Raw genomic sequence first — 22981 nt, forward strand, 5'->3', positions numbered from 1 at the left:
AGGAGGAAGGGCTCTGCTTGCTCCCTTCAGCTGCATAACGGGGTGGTTTGAGAGGAGGCAGAGTCAGACTCTTCTCAGAGGTGCACAGAGAAAGGACAAGGGTAACGGTCACAAATTACAACAAGGGAAATTCCATTTGTATGTTAAAAAAAAAAAAAGACTGTGAGAGTAGTTAAGCACTGGAACAAATTATCCCCAGAGGTTGTGAAATCTCCCTTCCTGGAGATATTCAAAACTTGACTGGACACAGCTCTGACTTTGAAGTTGACCCAGGCTTGAGCTGGGGGTGGGATTACATGACCTCTCAAAGACCTTTCCAGCCTGTGAGTCTGTCTCCAGATCGCCTCGTCGTTGGGTTAGCACAAGTGAGCAGCCAGGTCCTTGGAGCACTGATACAGGCTCAATAGCACAGGGTGCAGAGGTAGCTCTGCTGAGTAGTGATTGTATGAACTGCCCCATAATGTTCTCAGCCTCTTGCAAGAGGCAGGCATCTCCATCTTCAGCGTTTGAGAACAGGGTGTTTTGCGTCAGGCTGTCATTACATACTTAATCCTGAGTGGCTGTGACCCTGCCAGCACAGTAACAGTGTTTTGGAAATATGGAAGAACAGTCAGAAACATCACGTGGTAAGCAATTAATGGTCCACTGGAGGGAAAGATAGAAAGGCAAAGAACAAGCAAATGGTTATGCATGGATAGGATGTTACTGCAGGACTATATAGTGCTTTACCTGTAAGAAACTGCAGATGATTTCCCTTCATTTTTATGCCTTGCATTGTTCCTATAAAGTAGGCAACTCTGTATTGCAGGAAGAGAGAACAGCAGAGAAGATTATTCATGTTTTTCATGGTTAACAAATTAACAGCTCACTTTCAGCACTTACATCTTGCTGAAGATCATGAACTAGTTCTGGAACAACGTAAGGATAAAGACCTTCTGAATTTTAAGTCCAGTGTTCACTCTGCTTGCTAGCTCAGGCCTCATTTAATAATGTCTTTTTTACAAGTGTCATTAAAAAAAGAGGGAAGAAGTACGATACCCAACTAGTGGACTTGTTACATACATTGCTACTCACTGCAATAGTAAAGGTGCTGGAGGGAGGAGGAGGAGGAGCCCATCATGATGGGCTCACATGCAGTCTCCACTGGAACTCCATTAGGGTAGCTTTGCCTCATCAGCCATGGGTTACCAGCGAGCCTAGAATACCTACTGTGCCCTTATTGTGAATAACAGCATGACTGACCTCGTCTGTTTATACAGCACTGTCCTGTCTCATGTACAGTCACTTCAGATTATTAAGAAGCCTAGGGAGAAAAGGTGATGATTTCTGCATGAAGAGATACTCTTTGCTTAAGAGCAAATTTTGTATTACAGCGCCGGCTTGGAGATGCTGCAAAGAAAGCAATCAGCAAGCTGCAAGTCAGAACAATCAGGAAAGGTGATAAGGTAATTTTTCAAATTGCTCATTACCAAATGAAACTCTGTACTGAGGATTCCTTCAGACCACTGGGACAATGAGGCAGAACAGAAATGGCAATTGCTTATTTATCTACTATGTGTCCTTCAGGCGGGGGAGGAATACTGGTAAGCAGTTTACAGATGGAATGGAGTAGAGAGAGAAGAAGGTGATTCTGTGAAGATGCAGAAAATCCTGAAAGTTAAAACATACTAACTAAATCTGCATGCTTCTGAGGGCAAGTTTCCAACTGGAAACGTGTTGGAAAATCTGACTTGCTTGTCTTGAAATGCGTTACTGGATTTGCAGCATGCATTAATGACCGTTTTACTTCGTCACATAGGCTCTTGTCTGAAGAGATTAGCTGACAAAATAAAAAAATGAAAATGATGAATGTTCTCTTTCCTGTAGGAAACTGAGCCAGACTTTGATAACTGTGCTGTTTGTATTGAAGGCTACAAGCCCAATGATGTTGTCAGAATTTTGCCTTGCAGGTAAGTTGAAGGTGCTCTTAGCTCTGATAGTCTCTCTACTTCAAGATAGGCTCTGTTCTCACAGTATCACACTGATGAGGTGACCTGAGAGCTCGGGGAGGGAGGGGTAAGTTTATAATTTTGATTTATTCAAAATCTGTTCTATAAAGATATCTGAAATGCCTCTTTATTTGACTTGAAGTGAAAGTAGTATTGATGGTGGTGAGAACCTGAGTTTAGCATGATAGTCAGAAATTTTGTCTGATCTGGACCTATTACAAAGTCTTCAGTAGGGTTTTTAAACTAAAGGTTTTGATTCCTCTATTTTGCTCACTGGTTTTATATCAGTCCTGAATAACTCCCTTAGAATAATTTGCCCCTGACTTCAAGGTGTGCCGTGGGCATAGCAGCCAGGGATAGAGCAGGCTCCTGCTCCCCATGGAGCCACTTCTTTTGCTGTCCTGGGCCATGTCCAGGCACTGAGAAAGGGATGATTTCTATCAAAAAATACCCCAGCCATGAAAAGAGATATGCTGCGTAGAAACAGTAAAGCAAAAAGGGACCATGACAAAGACCACATTATCCATTGCTGCCATGAAAATATTCTCAGGCATGTGGGACATGGAGGTGACAAGAAGAGCTTTTGGGTTTGTTCTTTCTCTTTTCTTCCCCTCATGTGAACATGCCCCGTGCAGCACATACACTTGCAGTGATGTGACACAGGAGCCCAGCCTCTTGCCACCCGTAACAGCTGTATTCATCTCTCTGTGCCATTGTATTGTCATCTGTGAAGTGTTAGCTAATGCAGGATTTCTCTAAGGAAATCAATTTCTTAGGAAATTTCCTAGGAACAGTGGTTCCCCTAGGAGAGCAAGAGCAAGTGTTTGATTTCCCTGGAAATAGGAATCTCAAGTGCTGTACATACAGAGCATATTTTTTTTTTTAGTAGAGTTTCTTTCTTCTTCTGCAGACATGTTCACTGGCCTGAAAAACTGAAATATTTGTTTCTTTTCCTGCTATGTTGTTCCCTCGTAGATATTTGAATGTTACAAGCTGTCCATTTCTGTTCGTTCATGTGATTCATTAGATCTGTTTACTGCCATCATTAAATGGCAAACAAAAAGCAACAGATTAATCATAAATTTGACCTACTGTAAATCCCCCACAATGACAAATTGCATGTGAACTCTTTTTTTTCTATGAGCAGACACAAACGCATCACTTCATGAAGCAGAAATAAAGAAAAATGAGAAATTACCAGAAAATGTGGACCTTGGTTTGACATCAAGCCTGTTTTCATAGAAGCATAATAAAGCTTGGAAATTTTGCACAATAGAGACAGGCAGTTTTTGGAGGTAGTTACACAACAGCAAAAAACATGTCTAAGCTGTAGCTTTCACTTGTGTCTTGCCTCATAATTCAATGAGGCTTCAGTCAGACTTTGTCATCCACAGTGTTGAGTCAAGCAGAGTGAATAGGAAACACATAGTTAACAGGTGATGTTCAGTTCTTGGCTGACTTAAAAGGTCGCCTAGAAAATGACTCATGCTGAAAGGTTAGCAGCAGCAGAACTGTCTTGCAAAATACTCACAGTTTGAGCTTCAGCAGTTTTGAATTATAAAAGCTCAAAGATCTTTCTCAAGCAGCTACTTGACAAACCCTGGCTTTCCCGCTACACAAATTGTGAGGGCAGTATTTTACACATTCACATGGGTTTGGACTTCCAAAACAGGAAATGGTAGTCATGATTCTTTCTGCTGTTGCCAGTCTCGTTGCCTCATCCAAGAAGAGAGAAAAAAAAAAAAAAAGTGGATTAATTTCTGTCTCTGTTAAGTGAGTAGGAGAGTGTTGTATCTTGATAAAGACCTACAGACTCCGTAGGTTTCTTCCTCCAACATCCTCAGTTAAACTGTGTGCAGTTTCTAGTATGGGAACCTCATTAGACTGCTGTTTAATAAGAGGCTGGCATTTCACCAAGCCTTACAGAAGCTAGCACCACATGACACCATGCTGGCTGACCTTAGTGTTTCTATCCAGGAGGTGCTCAAGATGTAGAACTTTTTACCTGCAAAGCCAAATACACCCCAAGAGCTGCACATGAAAGATGCTGCTTTGTACTGCAGGCACTACTGGGAAAACCACTGCTCGCAGGCACGCTCCGTATAAAGCCCTGTATATCTTGAGATTTCTTTTTAAGGCTGGTGGAGCCTGAATCTCCTAAGAAACTGGTACCAAAAGTCCACCAGCCAATATTGCAGTGGATGAGCTCTGAAGTCGTATACATACATGTTTACTAGTACTTAGGCTGTTTCCCCAAATGTCCTCTCTTTTCTGTTGGCAGAGAGCAGGCACTGGGATAGCCTGTTGTTACATATCCTACTCTGGAGAGCTAGGAGGAGGATTCCAGTTAACTTGTGCTTCTTCCTCTCTGTCTGTCCTCTTTAGCCAGCTCCCACACCTGACTGTATTAATAAACTTCACTCTACAGAATGTATTAAATAAATAAGGACTGACACTTGATAAAAAAAAGTGTTGGCTTGCAGCTGGTTTTATGTTTAATGGTAGCAAGTGTCACTGAAGTTATCTTTGAGGGCATTGACACAACATCAAATGTAACCAAGTTCATTGTTCCCAGAGTGACATCTCTTGTCATAGCCCTAGTTCCTTCTGCTTGTCCTCCATCTCTAGCTTCAAAACGCCTTCGTCTTTTCTGCTCTGGCTTTGGAGAAGTTACTGATGCTGCTGTTCCCAGTGTGTGCCTTTTACTAAACTTTTACTAACTTTACTAAACTTCTACAGAGAGGCAAGACAATTCTTTCAACTTCATCTCTACTGAGTTCTTCATAAGCTCTTTTTTTGGTTGTTTCATTTCTGTCACCAGTAAATTCGCTTTCTGACCCCATTCCAGATCATTCCCTTGCCCTGAACCTTCACTCCATGAACAACTGTGATTTCAGAGACTGCTTCACTCTTCCTCTCTCTTTTTTTTTTTTTAGCTTCCCATGAAAATTATTTCATCACACACATTCTTCCCTTTGATTCCTTCCTCTCACTTACCCTCATCATCATCATCTTTTGTCCTTCCTTCTTCCTCAAAACTAAACAAATAATACCGTACATGCACCCCCAAAAGCCCAAACCTTCTCATTGGCTACTACAGTGCTGCTTAGTCTCTCACCAAAACCCTTCTCAATCCTCTGCTTCAGCCCTGTGTCTAATCCAGGGAGCTAATGCTCTTACTCAGGGTCCCTAGGGATGTACCCCTCTCTCTGCTTTTCCCTCCTTTTCTCTTAGCTCACGCTTTTCTTCTGAGAAAAATTACATGACTGCTAGGTTTGTTTGTGTGCAGTTCGGAAAGTTGGGACTAGGAGTAGAAGGTGGGTGGAGAACAGTTTCCCTTAACCTGGGAAAAAAGCTTCTCAAAATTGTTGGCAAGCTGAAAGCTTTACAATAGCTTTACAACAATCAAATTATAATAATAATTTTGGGCTGAGCCCGAAATGAAATTTTTTTTCTTTTATGATTATATTGCAGCTTTAAAGAAAATTTAAATACATTTCAAACAAAAGTAATCTCCAGTTAAAAAATATGAAGCGCTATTTAGATAATAGTGAATGAAATGCTCTGGGATTTTTAAGTTCTTTTTCTTTCTTTGTGCTCTGTGAGCTTTACACAGCCGCGTGCAGTTGCAGAGACGCAGAAGAGTGCAGGAGGGATCCCGGGAGGCCACCACCTCCGGAACGGCACAGGGGCGCTGGCCGTGCACGTGTCATTCTTGGGACTTTTTTCCAACACGCTCTGCAGTCTCCTAGGATGAAGACTGTGCAAATTCCCCTGATAATTTATTGCAGTGCTTCGCTACCCTGACTGTGGTGAAGCTTTTCCTATTGTGTAACCTGGATCTCACTTGCCGCAGTTTAAACACATCATTGTGTCTCTTACCCCTAGGAGAGGTGAAGAACAGTTTTTTCCTTTCTCCTTATGGAAGCCTTTGTTTTGTATGAGGTTTCTTACGACATGTCCTCTCCTCTTGCCTTCCTCTCTCTCAACTAATCAATTACAGTTCTTTTGAGAAACTTTTCAACCTATTCAAATCAACATAGTTTTGCAATGCATGTGGTTGCACACAACAGAAAAAAAAACCCATATTTTTTTCTAGCTCTGACTTTGATTGTCAAAGCCACGTCCCGAGCCCGTGCTTCAAAAATCTCTCTTACTGTCTCCCTGTATGGGAAGAAGTCATTACTTCTGAACTCATCCATGCCGCCTCTACCCTCTCCTTCCTTTTAAAACTTGCATCAGTCAGAACTGCAGAGGGAGAGGGATTTTTGTTGCAGTTGATCTTTTTATACCTTTGTCTTACGATGTGACGGTGAAATATTGCAGTTGTTCTCTCATCTTACTTTGTGCAGACCCTTATTTTGCCTGAATTTGGATGATAAACTTGTCAGGACATCAGACAATTCAGAGTTTGTTGAAAGCCATGAGCACGTGTGTAGTGCTGTAGCTAATAACGAATAAAATAAACTTTCAAATCCAAATCTGCAAAGCCTGCCACCTCACTTCTCTGCACAAATGTTTACGTGTTCAAAAATAGACGAGTACTCTAATTATATAATGTGGTACAAAAATTTTAAAATGCAAATCTTTATCTGATTTTCAATAACATTCCATTTCTCTGTAGATTTCTGTCAAATAATCAAGTTCCTTCTGTTGTACATATTAAATCTGAAATTAATAGAGCCATAATACACTGTGCTAATTTACTATTGAGAAGTGCAAAGTGACGTGATCTGTCATGTATTTAAATTACTCGGCATTGGTAGGATTTCCTTTAGAATTTTGTTTTTTGAAGCCAACTTTAGGAACACTAAACTTCAGTTTTTAAAGTCTTTAAGGCATGAAAGTTCAAAGCTTTTGGTGATTAACAAACATTATGAAATGCTGTAATATGAACCACAGCTTGACTGAGGCTTGCAAAGCTTGAACTTGAAAACAAAAGGAGACTTTCTAGTCTATGGTGAAATGGCTTGATAGAAGTTATGTATTTTTTATCTGAAACAGATTTTGGAAATCTGTTTTTTTCAAGAGAATAATAAATATCTCAGATTTTGTAAATGTACTGATTATTTTGGCACAAATGTGCTTCAGATGTTTGCAGTTAAACATACTTGTTTATGAATTTGAGTATATAATTAAAGAAAACCAATCACTATCAAGAATTTCATAGTTATTTCAACTAGCTGAAAAGCAAGACGTTGACTTTCAGTACCCTCTGCAAATTAACACGCCCAAGGAATTCTGTTGCTTAGACTTCTAAATGTAAAATTACATGTGCCTGAGGACTGTATCTTTATGCTTTCACCTATTCAGAATGCTTGCCTCATGATGTGCTGAATATGTCCCTCCTGAGATAAAAGGAAGGAAGAGTTATGCAGGACAGAGACCAAAATTTGGTGCATTGTGTTTTTACCTGGAAGTAAAGTAAAAACCTTGGAAGTTTTTACTTCCAAGCAAGTCTTGTTTGGAAGGAGGGTTGTGAACTTTAGTAGCCTTAGTAAAGTAGTGGTTTAAACTTCAAGTATCACGATACTTCATTTGTGTTAATCATGTGGACATACAGGATCAGATGAGGTTTGACAAAGTTTGGTATTGCAGCCAACTGCATTGATATAATTAGACGAGGTCAAACTTCCAAGAACAGATTTGCCCTTTTCCATAGCTGTGTGAAGTCAGACCAAGTACAGGAATGTGATAATTTGCCATGTAGCTTTGTTTCACAAAGGACCCGTTTCTTCTAGAAGCAGTGAGAAAAAACATCGCAGTGAAAAGAAAAAGATTCTGAGATTTCACACGGTTTTGGCTTTGAATTTCTAGTGTTATTTAGGACTGAAGCCAGCTAGTAAGCCAGCCAGCTAGTATGTGAGCCGATACCGTGTTAGTAAGAGCCAGGGTTGCAAATCGATATTGGTGAAAGCGCACCTCAGTATCTTCCATCAGGGTGAAAGGCTGTGTGTATCTTGTTGTGTGAGAGAGTGTGACACAATACAGCAGCCGACCCGTTCAGCTGAATACGTACCACTTAAATATTTAAAATTATTTTGGTGCATTAAGTGATCCTGGCTTTCTCGGCGATTGCATTTCCTCGTGGAGGCTGGTATGTGCCCTGCTTCAGGCGGAGCCTTGGGCAGCTGTGAGCTGTGTCCACCTGCGGTTACCTGGTGGGTTTGTACGGCTGTGTTCTACGAGCGATGCACATGGGGCAGTGACAGCACAGGGAAACACCGGCTGGGGACTGCTCAAATGGAAAAGTTCAAACAGACTGAAACGTGACTTTCAGGCTCTGCCAAGTAAAATGTGGGACACCTGTTGCAAGCCTTAGAAAGGAAATTTAGAGCTGATCTATATGGTGTTTCAAAACAAGCAAATTAGTCTTAGTTTGCACCTTTTGGAGCAAGACTGTGTATGTATATCAAGCCTCATATTTCAGAATAAAATACCCTCTTCCAGTTTTGTTTAAGTTATTATTATTAAGTTATATTAGGCAGTTGGAGTAAGGTCCTTTCCAGCTGAACTATTCTATTCTATTCAACTAATTGACTAAAAGATTTTTAGGAAGGCAAGTCAATTTTCAGTTTCCTACATGCCAGCGTAATCTCTGAGGCTATGTGCATGGTAGGAAACTTTCCTCCTTTTCTTCAGAAGGAGTGGGGCTGAACAAACTTCACTGCCTTGGGCTGAGCCCCGACTTCTCTACTTGGCCTACTCAACAGCATTTCTTAAATCCCGAGTCCCGCATTCCTGTGTTTTATAACATTTGTTCTCTATAACCACTGGGTAACAGAATATGCCTGCAAGAGAAAATACAGTCTGTCAGTCAGGTACACACACTAAATATATTCAATCTCAGTTTGTGTCAGGCGAAGCTAGACAAGAAGCTTTCAGTTCCTCCACCTGGATAATGTCTAAGAAAAGCGGCCCCCAGCAGCCACAGGGCTCAGGTAGTGCTCAGTCTGAAGTGACCACTAAGCAACAGGATTAGCAACAACCCCTTCAGGGCTGGAATTGTTTAGGAGCTCACTCTGATGGGCAACTTCTAAAGAGCAGGAAAGTCAGGGTGAATGTTTTAAAAAGCATCATCCTGTTTTTTCCATTTAAATGAAAGGTAGCTTTTTTTTTTTTTAATTCACTTTATTTCCTTATGCCTGCATCCTAAAAGATATCAGACCCCCAGTGGCTTCACATTTAAATTATGTGTAATCAGGTTTGTCTGTAGAACCATCAAGAAATACTAATGTGATTCTTACCTTTACCAGCAAGCAGGTTTTGTTTACTGACAGCCTTTAACATTTAAAGAACATGGGTTTTGCTGATGCATTTTGTGTATTTTTCCTAATTCTCTAATTATGTATATGTTTTCTTTTCCAACTCAGTTGAGTGACACTGTGCACATGTGCTTGAGATGCTGCAGAAATAATTTTAGTCCTGTGTGCATAGGGTATAGTTTTGCAGTCCTTGCAGAGATCACAAACCACACCATTGAAATAATCTCACTTTACTGAATTCAGAATAAGCGTCTGGTACTAAGTGGTGAATTGTGCTGTGGTGGATTTGAATTAAAATACCCTGGTTTTCATTGCAGGCATCTTTTCCACAAGTCCTGTGTAGACCCCTGGCTGCTAGACCATCGTACCTGCCCGATGTGTAAAATGAATATTCTAAAAGCTCTAGGGATCCCGGTAAGCATGTCGCAGAGCAGCCGGTCGGGTCAGAAGGGAAACAAGAGCTACATGGGTATATCCCTAGCCCTTTGCCTGTCTGTTCCCATCCTACTCTTCTTGCCATGTTATTGATTTATTAATTGATTTATTAAGGGGAGTACAAGCTGAAATGTCTGACTCTACCTCCCTCCTGCACCCCACTTTTATTAGCAAGGAAGAGTGTGTGTATGGAGGTTGCTTGGGTGTTAGGATTTGTGTGTCTGTGGTTGCCTGCTTTGTGGAGCAGAGGATTGTTTACTGGTGTTTTGGTGGATTTATCGATACTTTCACATAGCTTTTGTTTGTGTTTTAAATCAGAACTGGATTTATTTTTTTAATCATGCTCTCAGTTCAAATCTCAAAGCGGAAGGTCTGCAAATAAAATTTTCCCTGCTATACTAGTCAAGGACAACTAATTGCTCATTCTGGGGAGCCAAATCTTTTTCTGTCAGATTCCTCTTAAAGTCTATCTGTAGCAAGCTCTGTACTCCTAATTCCAATTAGGGAGCATTTCTCCCAGTAACTAAGCATGTGGTGGACCACATGACACACAAGAAATTGTTAAGCTCTTTGTTATTTGGAACATTCAGATGTTAGAAGCTGCCAAAGCAATTGATCTTTTTAGGTTGCATGTTTACATTCAGATAGTGCGTGTCCTGTCTGCCATACAGTTTCCTAACGGCAGCTATCGCAGAGATCAGGGGCTTCACCAGGAAGAAGTGAGTCACTTTCTCACACTGTGCGAGGCTTGCCACGTGATAGTGAAGTTCAGTACTGAAACACCACTGGTTGATGCGTTAACAGGTGCTGTAAATACCCTCCCCAGTTACAGATGGTGACATGCCAGCTCACATGTGAAAGAGCTATATAAAGTAAAATAGCTCATGTGAACACATTAGGGGAGCTGATGCAGCCATTCCCCAAGAGTTCATTTTCATGGAGACTAGGAAGCCTAGCAGGTTGCTGTAGAAGAGGTTCCACAGCAAGTGATGAAGTAAGTTTTTACTGAAGTAGGCAGATACATTAATCAACCTAATATAATCCAAGCTAAAAACATGCAATGGGAAAAATGAAGTAGAGCATTGTGGTTAGGGTAACATGTCATTACAGTTGGGCTACTTTTTCTGCTAAGCACGTATATTGTCTTTAGAATGTTAAAAGATGATACAACTGTTAAATCGGTATTTGAGATGTCAGGAAAGGCCGGAATGAAGGCTGGCTCTGCCATTCAGCATCTCTGCGCCTAGGCTTAAATACAGAAGTTTTTCCCCAGGTTCCATGTCTCCATTCACAGGCCTGCCAGTGAGCAGTCACCCAGGATTTTGACACCTCTTCTCTGTACCCAGTATATTGTTCCATGGCTTTCTTCTGCACCATGTAGGACCACACAACTTCTGCTCTCACACTGGTCCATTCACACTTTTGCCCAAGCATTTCATTAACATGCTCTTCATCCAGCTTCTTAATGAGGGTATATAGACAAATCAGACCTCTGCTTTTTGGAGGCCTGCGGTGAGATGTTAAGGTCTTTCCAGAAAGTTTAGTACCGTTAGTGTTTACATCCAGAATATGGCTCTCACTGACTTCACTGACAGCTGCTGAAGGCTAAGTGTGTCCGCAGGCTGTCGGAGGCTGGGTGCATTGAGGGGAAGCGAAAACATGCCCAGAGGCCATATGGAAAGGTTTTGGGTTACGTGACTGGCTTTTAATACATATGAACAGCTCTGTAGTGGCAGGTATAGAACCTAATTGCTAGGAATAATTAAAAGCGCCATTCAGTTTCCTCAGCCATCGTTTCTCTTCTCACAGCTCCCTGACTCGTTGTCTCTGTACCATGTAGCATAAGGGGGATCCATCCTGCTCCCCTCACTGAGAGCTTTCCACATGAAGCTTCTGTGGAAATAATTGTACTGGGCATGTAATTTAAGATACTGCTGTAACCAACATAAACAACTAGGTCAAGTTAAGATTTCAGAATCAGCCTTAGTGCTGGTCTGTCTTAACACTAAAATCAAGCACTTGGATGTTAGTGTTCCACTAGCAAAGTTTGTTTAGAGGATTTTATTGTATGAATTTCTGTAAAAATCGCCCTAGGTTGTTCTAAGACAACAAAGTGAAAACAGCCCGCTCCATCATTTGGAGGAAGCATACTGGCTCCCACCCGCATGGGTCATCGGTTAGGTTCATGAAGGGAGAGCTGCACACTACAGCCTTACCCCTCGAGGTGACTTACAGTAGGAGCTGTTGTCCATGGGAACTGGGAGCAGGTGGTAGCCTTCATGTCAGGGGTTCCCTCTGGCTAACAGCAAAGGAAGGGGGAGTCTAAGAGCATCTAGTAGCTTGGGGGTTAAAAATTCCTACGCTACTATTAGTTGCTCCTCTTCCTCTGTTTTCTCTGCTTTCTCTTTCTAAAATATGCCTCAAGTCCTGCTTTTCCCTCTCCTACCTCATGCCCTTTCCTGCTTCTCCTCTGCATAACCCCTCCTGCCCAACCTTTATCCTTTTGAGCTCCTGCCCTGGTGTCGCTGCTTGTGCTTTCTGCTCAGCTCACAGGACCTGTTCTCCACTCACACAGAAATTGTGCGTCCTCACCCTTCTCGCTGCCTGGCACCAGCTGAGGACAGCCCGGGGTGGGCATTGGTCCTGTGGGGTGCTTTCTGGTGCCACCGTGAGCTTGCAGGCACCATGCAAAGCCCTATTCCTATTCTCTTTGGAGAGTGTAGTTGTCGGTCCCGAATAAGCCACCAGTCTCTATCAGCACCCATGAACTGATATTTTCAGAGGCTCGTAACTTAGCCAGATGTCAGTAGGCTGTTGTGGGAAAGGACATTTCCCTGGAAGAAGCTGTAAAGCTCTAGGGCTTCTCAGTGAGAGGTGGCAAACATTTCTGTAGAGGGGATGAAGCAAAATGCCATTCCCTAACCACATTCTTGAGTCTTGCTGAGCCATCTCAGCTGAAATTTCCACACACAGAAAAGCAGCCTTAGGCAGGCAGCAGTCTCCGATGGGACACTTGAGCACAAATTTGCCAAAGTCCTTTTGCAGGCTTTTACAATGGGAGGAATGAGAAAATCTTACCATAGGCAGTGCTAATATGTTTTTTTTCCTGTCAGCTGCATGTTTGTCCTATGGTTGTTATTAAAGAGCTGGCTTGTGTGACTGTGGGTATATTGTGCTTCATTTAGCAGAAAGACTCGGGATTTTCCAGGAAATGATTGGTTAAAACCCAAATATCTAAATGCTTCAATTCAGTTCACATCTAAACTCTCCATTTACTTTGTAACAGAGCCTTCAAATATTATCTGCCCTAAAACCAGATTCCCCAGGCTGCCGTGAGGCACCAAAGTGACTGCACTCATTTTCACGGTAGCTGAGCACCCTAGCATCTCCGCTTTTCGCTGTGGCTCTCTGCAGCTCCAGAGGATTGTTAACTAACTATCTATCAGCAAACGGTTGGCATAACCTTTTCCACTGTCTCTTTGCTGGTGAATCCAGCTCAGACTATACCTCTTTTGGCTGTAACATTTGAAGCGAATTATCAGTGAAAGTGTCTTTCACTTTCAAAGAGCTACATTGCTATCGGGATGATCGTATCACATAAAATAGGTTCCCTCTGCTTCTCCCTCTTTTCTGCAAATATCTGCTGGATATGCAGACAGCTGCATTTTTGGCAGCAGATTCGATGACTTGAAGCTATTCACTAAGAGCCTTAGCCAAGCCCTCAGAAGTCAATACAAAGCCTTCCCTTGACTTTAGTGGAATTGTGCCCTCAAAGCACTTACATGCAGGGAATGAGTGAAACCAATATAATTAAACTTAGAAAATGTATCTGGGTCACTCTGACAGCAAAAGCCATAATGCACTTTTTTCGATCAGTATTTCATGTCATTAGTTTTATAGTATGCTGCTTAGTTTGGGGTATTTTTTCCAACTAAAATGATTCAGGAGTAAAGGGATTAATTATATCGAGCAATGCTATTTTTGCATCTTTAATGTTTGGTTTGGCTTTCAATTATAATCCTCCATTTTTAAAGGTTTAAAAGTTAGTGATAAAACCCCATTCTAGGAATAACTGGAATCAGAACAAAGGACAGACAACTGGTCCCCTGAAAAAATTTTGAAATAGTTTTTCCTAGAGTAGAAAAGAAAAAACAGGCCTTTTTTTTCTTTAAGATACACTGCCATCAAAGCCAAATCTAAGTTAAAAATGAAATTCTGAAAGCATTTGTTATAACAGCTAATGGAGAGGGAAAGGAAAGAGAGATAGATCTAAGGAATAATTTTGGACCCAAGTCTTACAGATAAATGACTGGTATTTCACTTAGAAAAGTACAGGTTCAATGGGTTTCATGAAAACCTGGTATAGCTGAATGTGCCTTTGTCCCAGTTCTGAGGAGCTCTCGCTGCTTGTGGATTAGACTGGAGCCAGACAACGACAATTCTAATTTTTATCCCAAACTTCAGTTTGTGGATACAAGTCACCTGAGGATTGTTTAAAATGCCTGCCTTTTTCATTAGGAACATTTGTGAAAAAATATTTATGAGGTGGCAACAATCAGACAGGGAATGTATGGGAAAAGAGAAAACATGCTAAGTTCCTGGTTCTGCAAAAAATGTAAGCATATGGTAACCTTCTATGCTTGAGTTCAAAGGGATTACTCTTGTGCTTAAAGCTAAGCCTCTGTTTAAGTCTTTGCTGTATCATATTTTGCTTAGTTTCTAGGTGCCTGCTGTTGGAGATAGGCAGGTAGTGAGATTTTCAAAAATGCCTTAGCAAGTGAGACAACTAAGCATAGCAAAAATCAGATCCACAGAGCAGAGTACATCTCCTCTGATTTTAGCCATCCAGACGTTGAATTTCCAGTCTGGCAGCTTAAGCCCCATCTCTGCTTAGTGCTGAGCAGTGGGAAGGCAGAAGGGGCAATTCATACCATTTACCTTAAGGTGAGATGAATCACACAGCGAAATTGTCTCAAACCGTTGAGGTTAGAGGAAACCTAAGTGACTGATACAGACTAGCTGTCTGACTCCTGGACAATAAAGATAAATGGGAACAACTTAACTTTACGTTTCCTAACTTAACAAGGTATCTGTGTAATTGCAGCTCAACCTTGCTATGTCCCTTGGTCATTTTGGAAGCTTTGCACCCTGACACACAGCATCCTCATTTCTGAATTAGCCTTGATTTTGTTACAGTATGTTAAAACTTCAAAACCCAGTTCTTGAAATAGTTGTGCAAACAATTTTTCTCCATGTCTTGGGGAGAACTAGATCTGGTTCTATGGGCAAATGGCAGAAGAATCTGTCTCCTCTTAGAGGAAAAAGAGCTTTTTTACTCCTGTGTTTGTCACCAATGTTTATGGGGAGCTCCATAGAAATCACTGCTGTATGAATGGGAGCATCAGGCTTGTAACAGGCCCAGAGAAATCGAGGCTAGAAACAAGTCTGACTGTTTTAAGTGCCCAGCTTGGACATAGTGTCTCTGGACAAACGATCCTCTTTGCCAGCCAGTGCCCACTTGAAGTCTCAGTGCCCTTTGTGAACAGGCGCTCAGTGCTAAGGATACTGTGGACTCCACAGCCCCCTCTCATTGCTTCCCTGTAAGGTCAATGGAAAGGCAGACACCTGGCTTGAAGAGCTTGGCTCATTCTGGAGGTGTTGGTGCGTTCACTATGTAACTGCAAGAGAGAAGTGTCTGAGTTCCCCAGACTGGGTTTCATCCTTGGTCTCTGAATCACAAAGCAAGAAAGACTATGGATCGAATAATACTCTTCAAATTGCCATTATTGCTTGTTTGTTTCTTTTCTCCTAATTTTATTTTGTAGGAAATATAGCATTAGTAAAGGAAAAGATCTTTTGATGTTGAAAAACTTCGTATAAACAGCTTTAGCTTCTATTTTTGCACCCCACACATAGATGCGCCCACAGGCAGTTCCCTTGAATTCCTATTCCTGAAAGCTCTGATATCAGCTCTATAAAATGTATATTTAGGGAAAAGATAATTATTCCCCTTCAGCTACTGTCTCTGTTTACATTTGTAATCTTACTCAGCAGTCTGCCTGTGTTGAGCAGATCATATCAATAAGTGGGTTACTTTTTCAATGTACTCTCTCCCAAAACCTTTGAAAAGTATAAATAAGAATATTTAGAGATTGTAGGTGACACAGTTTAATACTGAATATTTGCAGTGTGTACTTTGGGTCTCTCTTCCAACAAATTGCATTAAGGGGTTTTAAGTACACAAAAACAAACAAACTGTGCATGTTTATTCATCATATGTTGCCATTTTCAGTACTGAAAGAAAGTGAAAAACCCTAAAGAAGTGGGAACAGGTAAATTAAATCTTTTTATCGGGTAAAAGCTCAAATTTCTTCTTTTTCTTCCCATTAGCCAAATGCAGATTGTATGGATGATATACCTCCAGACTTGGAAGCATCCATAGGAGGACCGCCAACCAACCAGATAACGGGAGCCAGCGACGTAACAGTGAATGAGAGCTCTGTAGCCCTGGATCCCCCGGTGCGGACTGTGGGAGTACTACAAGTCATCCAAGACGTAGACTCCTTTCCCCAGATTGGGGAGGGTAACTTCACAACAAGCAGTAAGTTCCTCTTTCTGGCAGAATTTGCGCTGAAATAAATGTTTAGAAACCGGAATCACAAACCGATCTCTAGTGCGGGAAAAATGGCCTTTGAGGGCTTTTTCACTGGAGCATGGCCTTACTTTAAGCCTAGCAGAAATCTACAGGGTAAGTAAATTTAAATATCATGTCGTTCTGCTGTACTGCGAACGCTTCCAGCCTGTGTGCAAATCAGTGTGTTGAATAGCAAGCTCTAATTGGAGTCCCCTGCATGGACAGAACAAGCTATTTCAGTCAACGCAAAACAATATAAACTTATGGTCGTGTTTATAGTAAGTCATCCCATTCACCGTGATAACTTGCCATGTATCACCTGGCTTCTTTGTGAAGCAGATTGGTGCATGTCCTTTGGCCTGCCTTTCCTCACTGGGCTACATGTTACCTTGTGGAAGTTATTCTTACCTGCGTATCATAAAATAAATAGAGAACAATAAACAGCAATCACTTTCACTGCCTTCGGTCAAGAAAAAAAGAATGTTGAATTCTGGTTTTGCCTTTCCTTTATCTTCTTACATCAACTGAAGCTCATCTGGTTATTTATTCATACTTGAACTTCTCATTTCAGAAGGATTGATGGTCAGTGTTCCTGTACTTGAAAACCTGAGCTTAGTGAAATAATGCTGCCAATTTGTACAAAAAAAAGACAATTTTGGATGTTTTCAATGTATTTAGTTTTCACTTGTTTAAGGGGCACCATTTGAACCAGTAACTCTCAAAATGTCTGCATGGCTCTCTGTTCCTAAAAATTATGTTCTTTGATGAAAATCTACTTCTAACAGTTTAAAAATAATGTTGTCAGCTGTTTTGAGTGAGGATTGTACTAGCCTAAAATTCTCATTTTTACGTAAAATAGCAGATTTTATATATATATATAGTTGGTATATTAGTATTGACAAGACTATTGTAGAAAATCATCAGATATACTTGAAGGGAGGTAGAAAAATGTGATAAAATACAGGTTTGTGTATGGAGTCAGCATAGGTCCTGGAACAAATTATGCATTTTCAACCATTTCTAGTTACTGCTATGGGCCTGGGCATGAAAAAGAAGGCAAGTAATAATATGATGTGTAAAAGGTAGGAGAAAGATGAGGGGACTAAGTTGAAATGATTTTACATTAGTCTCCTTACTCGGTGTAGAGACTTGATAATCACATTTTCCCTCATATTGCAGCCAGTGTCATGGCAGTGAAAATAACTTCTGGAAACGCTGAACTTGGGACCTCAGCCACAAGTGACCCAGAAGTGGATTTTTAAGTTCTGCCTTTGTGGATTAGGTACTGGTTTCAGGTTTGGTCCTTTTATGGTCTGAGTCCCAGATGAAGCAAGGGGTGAGCAGCAAGGTTATAGGCCCAGCTGTCATCCATGGCCAGCCTGTCAGCTGGTGGCATACAACTTTCTCAAGCCTCCTTGAGTGCTGGCAAGAGCTGTTCAAAACAAGATGTTATTTTGTTCCTTCCAGTAATTGTTTTTAAATACATTTGAGGCTGATTTAAACCATGAAGGAAAGATTTACTTCATGGTACCACAATGTAACTAAAGACTGGGCTAGATGCTGGTCTCAGCTGTACCCTCTTAACACTCCTGAAGTGAGCAGCTCCTCTGGCAGATAATTATCCTTGTCCCGCTGTTCTTTACAAGGTCTGCTACTGAAGTTGGGAAGGAGGGCTGTGGTGTGCCCTTTACACCCACAGCTGCATGGCACATGCTGAGAAGAGCTGGCAGCCTGGTGCAAAGCCCAGCACTAGGGGTAGTCCGTGCTTTTCATCCCAGGATCTTGGCATACCGAGAAGCAGTTCTGGTTTGTCGTCAGGGGTAACAATGGTGTTGAGGCAGCCAGGGAGCACAAGAGCTCAGTAACTCTCCAGCCACTCTCTTCCCCTCCAGTTTTGTTTCCAGAGTCTGCGGAAGGATTAGTGTCAGTCCAAACACATATGTTCTTCATTTTCCAAGTTGCCAGCTAAGTCACTGGGTGAAAAACTTGCTCTGAGCCAGCAGAGTACTGCAGGGCCTGCAGAGATGCTTTATTTTGCCTTGGTGCCCTCTGTTCTTCCCCTTACCTTTAATAACATGGGGCAATAGACACTAACAGTGGGCAATCCTGAGGCCTGACAGCAGAGCCCATGGACAAGGAACTCACACCAAGACCAGTGGTCTCTCCAGACACGCATGTAATGAGGCAGCAAACCACGGAGCTTCAGGAGATCTCCATCACCTGAAAAGGCTGGCCATGAGGTCTGGGGAAGGACTGTGAAAAGGGTTTTTCCCTGGTTATTTGAGAGAGAGAGGGAGAAGAGAGCAGGGAGGGGAAACTGGCACATGGCCTGAACTCTGTGAAGGTTGTGAGCTTTGCACCATTACGGGGCTGCCTGGGGACCCACTGCTAAAAACAGACCTTTCCAGTTGTTTTGTGAGGAGAAAGGAGTCCTGAGAAAAGCTCAGAGGACCTTGGGAGCTTCCAAACCCTGGTGTGTGCCTGCCTACGCTGTGCCTGTCACACAGTCACTCAGGGAACTCTGGTTTAATGCTTGGTTAGCTATTGTCACTCACCCATCATTGATATGTAGACATGAATCTTCATCTGGATTTCTCATCTCAAAGTGGAATACAATACTTGAATATTAGTCAGCAGTAGGTGTGCAAGTTTCGATGCTGTCATCACCACATCCAAAGTGGTGCAATTTGCAGTAGTTCCCAGAAACAGAGCTGTTTGGTCCCTTTTTGCAGCAGAGCTGCAGCAAAGAAGAGGTCTTTGGTTGGGAGTTAGGGGCTGAGTTCCAGCAGTGATGGGAATTTGTCCCTCCAGGTGCCTTATGTGGATTTGGGGTGTTCAGGCACTCTGAAAGGTAGCACTTAGCATCTTAGGCAGCCTGAACTCTTAAGTCAGTGAAAGGGGAACATCCAGGACCACTATATAGTTGTGGTATGAAATCAAATGCTAACTAAATCAGAGGGCAACTGTAGGCTAAATAACTGGGTCATAGCTGTCATATAGATGGGGCTTTATAGGCATTGTGTCTGTTTATTATATTCAGGCATTGTATTTCTCATTTCCAGAATCCTCATAGTTACACAACTGCAGAGCTTGCTGAGCGTGCCCTTTCTGTGAACTAGCCTGCCTGGGAATTTGTAAGCAATGACGCTGATTGCCCCTAGGAATCTTTGCTGAAGTTGCTACGTTCTGGCCTCTTTATATAGCATTAGTGACGGGAGCACACTCCAAGGCTGAATCTGTGCTAGAAGTTTTTCTTCCTCTTGTTATTGAATCTGTGCAGACTGTCTCCAGTGCAGTCTTGACGTGGCACCCTGTACCCAGCACCGTGAGTCCTTGCATCCCTCCTTATTCCTGGCAAAGTTCAGTGGTCCAGGAGGTAAAGGACTTGCCGCCTTCTTTCCACCCACTTCTGCAATACTTTTGCTTAATTGTTGTTGCATCCTTTTTGTTTGTTGATTAATCATTTTGATATTGTTGTCTTGTTTTGGGTTTAATCTCCTTTTCTGTGTTTCCAGTGAGTATTCAGAGCCAGAAGAGCTCCCACAGTGTGTCTGGAGGGGAGGATATTTCCAGAGTACTGTTCACATCGGGTGAAATTCTGTCTCCATTGAAATCTGGTGGCAAAGCTCCCACCTACTTCAGTGGGGCCAGATTTTCATTTCTGGAACTCGGCCAGTGCTTTTCTTTTTATTTCTGTGTGTGTGTGCTCAACAGACATTTCCTCTTCTCTCCCTCCTTTTTTCTTCCCGTGCTCCTGAATAGATAATGTCTTCCATGGGACCCTTGGCGATGTAGTGTACTATGAACATCTGGATGGGACTTCATTTGGGGCCCCATCCCTAGGGTTCCTTGCTAAACCAAGCATCTCCTGTGTAGTAGCACTGAGCACTTAAAAATGGACCAGCAGCTTCTCTCAGCTGGCTTCTACCAAGATCCAAGCCTTCATCAAGTCCCTTGGGCGTATCTACAGCCCAAAGTCTGTTCAGTATTTAGTCTTAGTGACTGTTTGCTCTCTCTGGTGGGATTTTGTGCAGGATCCTGGGATAGTATCTTGTAATGTGGTATTTTTGTAATCAGTTGCTGAAAATGGATGGATGGAAAAATTTAAAAACTGGAGTTGGAAAAAAAAAAAGGGGGGGGAAGGGTAAAAAAATTGTGTGAAATACATAAGAGTTCATCTCAGCTGAGTTTCCTGCTTTGACCCTATTACTTTTCAGCTCTCCAGAGGGTATGAAAGAAGATAAGCTAAGGATCTTTTTCCACAATAATGCATCATAAGCAATCTGTGTTGCCTAATTTTCAGTAGTGAGTTATGCAAAATGCTAACATCTTTGGAAATTTCAGCGCAGGTGGAATTTCCTGCTCTACAGATGATGTGAGTGTGAGCTGGACTTGGCTAAGATCTGAACTTGAAGAAGCTCTGAACTGCACCAGCTTTGGAGGAGTGGAAGGTGGTTTTGGAATTTGAGGAGGACATTGCAATATTCTTTGGGTCAGGCTCAGCTGGGATTGAATGATATGGTTAAAAAAGGTAGTTTGCTGGGAAAGTAGCATCTAGATATTTTAGAGGTTGTGTGGTGACGGTGACACTTGCAGGGGAAAAAGTAGTTAACAATTTTTTTCATCTTTTATAGCATCCATAGTCGTTCACCACCCTCAACCCATGTGGCACTTGCTAATTTCTGCAGTAGATAACGTGCACTGCCGGAGTCTTTGCTCTCTGTTGGTAAATACCTCTAGTTTTTCAATTTAGACAAGCTTTTATATTCTCTTCAGCGGGATGTCTCATCACACTGCATAAAGCCTCAGAAATCCCACCAGCACTGTCTCTGTAGTTGGAGGAAGATCCATAAATAATTATACTGCAAACGTGGGCAGAAATTTTAGCATGAAAAACCACAAACTCTCCCCGAAGGTGTCATATACCTGCAAAGCCCACCAAGTTCGATGGGCTGTACAGCAGTGGGGGCAGTCTAGAGAATACCAGCAGTTCCTTTTCTGCCTCTCATTCTGTTCTTTCCATAAAACCCTGCCGACGTATAGCTCATCGTGACTGTTAGGACACTTTCAAGTCTCTTTGATAGCTCTTCATTAAATCTATTAATATAACTTCTCAAGTAATTATTTTGATGTGTGTATGTCTAAAATGTCTTTGCGAAGAATAATCAGCCTTTGGAAGTAGATGAAAGTGCATGATAAGAATCTGATCCACTGTTGTCTTGCAACCACTTGACTGTTCCTCCTTGCTATTAATAGGGGTTTTTTTAGGCAGAATGTAAAGGGGGAGAAAAAGGTGGAAAAACTCCCTAGACAGTAGCTAATACGGAAAGTTATTAACACTTGCATTAGCACCTAACACTATCCTGGAGACAGAATGCTGATGGGACCTAGTTAAAGACTGAGCAGATTGAGTCCCGTGTGCCTGGAGTATGACATAAGTCCTGGTGGCTCTGTTAAAAGCCTGTGCAGATGTTGCACTAAATAGTTATCATGGACTGAAAATTCCAGTGAGCTGAGGTCCTAGATTTGTTTTGAGACTCACACCAGTGCCAACATAGCATTAGTGGTTTGAAAGAATCACCAAGTGAAACCTAACTGGCACTAAAAATGTGCTCTGGATTATTACATACACCCACAAGACTCCTGCCAGGCTCTCTGAATGGGCAGTGAAGTTTTCCCATTATAAAACTGCTCTTCCTTTCCATATGTTAAGACGTGAAATACAGACAAAGTGTTTCTATACAACAAATTGCAAAAAGGGATGTACAAAAATGCTGTGAAACACGGAGCAAATTAAAGTCTAAATTTTTTTTGTTTGTTTTCTGTTCCACATCTGCTACGTACATTGACATTGTGTACAGAGCAAGGATGAAACCGTCAGTTCCTGAATCTCCCTTCTTCCCTGCAGACACGCTGAGCTGTGTCTATGGCCCAGTCGGGGGGGGCACAGTAGGTACACGTGGTAGTCTGGCCTAACCTAGGGTGCCAAAAAAGCTGCAGATCTTGAGAAACTTGCTTAGTAATTGACTCTAGGGAGACATTTAGAAGAAAATGTCCTTCTTCAGTAGTGGAAGCTCCATTTATAAGTCTGTCCTTACATATGAATCCTGTGGCAGTTACCAGCTTGCCTCTCTCTGTCCCAGATTATTTGTCCCTGCCTCCGTGTTGCCCTTCTGTTGTGCAGCTACATTGTGAGCCCAATCCAGAAGCTACCAATTTCTCCCTGGGTTTTTTTTTTCATTTGGATCTGTTCCCTGATCCAGAAGTAGTTGTGCCAGTACAACAGGAGGAAAGAAGTGTGGAGCACAAGAGAAGAGGGACATATAAGCCAGCTTTCACAACACTATTGCCAAAAGCAAGCATGCTATCTCAAGCACAACTAGACCCTACACAGCTGTCTGTTTTGCCCAGAAATCAGGATAAACAAGGCAAAGTAAGCATAAAGTTTCAAATCTCATTTGAATGCTCATATCTGAGTATACAGGCATTTTATTAATGGTCAGCGAATATGAGAGACATAAGGGATTTATTACCTGTGACAATGAAACTCAGTAAGGAAAAGTGCCATTGTAAAAACTGTGATGGCACACAAGCGTCTCCTTAGATATACCATTCCCATGCATTGCATGCGCGCAGGGGAAAAAGGGATCTGAGGACTG

The 22981-nt window shown here is 42.0% G+C and overlaps 1 protein-coding gene across 1 annotated transcript in view; it reads left to right on the forward strand.

Moving 5' to 3' along the window:
• Nucleotides 1-22981, forward strand: part of RNF150 (ring finger protein 150) — a 138599-nt gene that overhangs the window by 95206 nt on the left and 20412 nt on the right. Inside the window, exons 6-9 of the mRNA XM_009328863.1 lie at nt 1374-1445; nt 1867-1949; nt 9571-9667; nt 16079-16289. Of these exons, the coding sequence (XP_009327138.1) occupies nt 1374-1445; nt 1867-1949; nt 9571-9667; nt 16079-16289 (463 nt within the window). The remainder of the gene's footprint in view (nt 1-1373; nt 1446-1866; nt 1950-9570; nt 9668-16078; nt 16290-22981) is intronic.

The sequence above is a fragment of the Pygoscelis adeliae genome, unplaced genomic scaffold, assembly GCF_000699105.1.
Source record: "Pygoscelis adeliae isolate BGI_AS28 unplaced genomic scaffold, ASM69910v1 Scaffold66, whole genome shotgun sequence".
NCBI classification, from domain to species: domain Eukaryota; kingdom Metazoa; phylum Chordata; class Aves; order Sphenisciformes; family Spheniscidae; genus Pygoscelis; species Pygoscelis adeliae.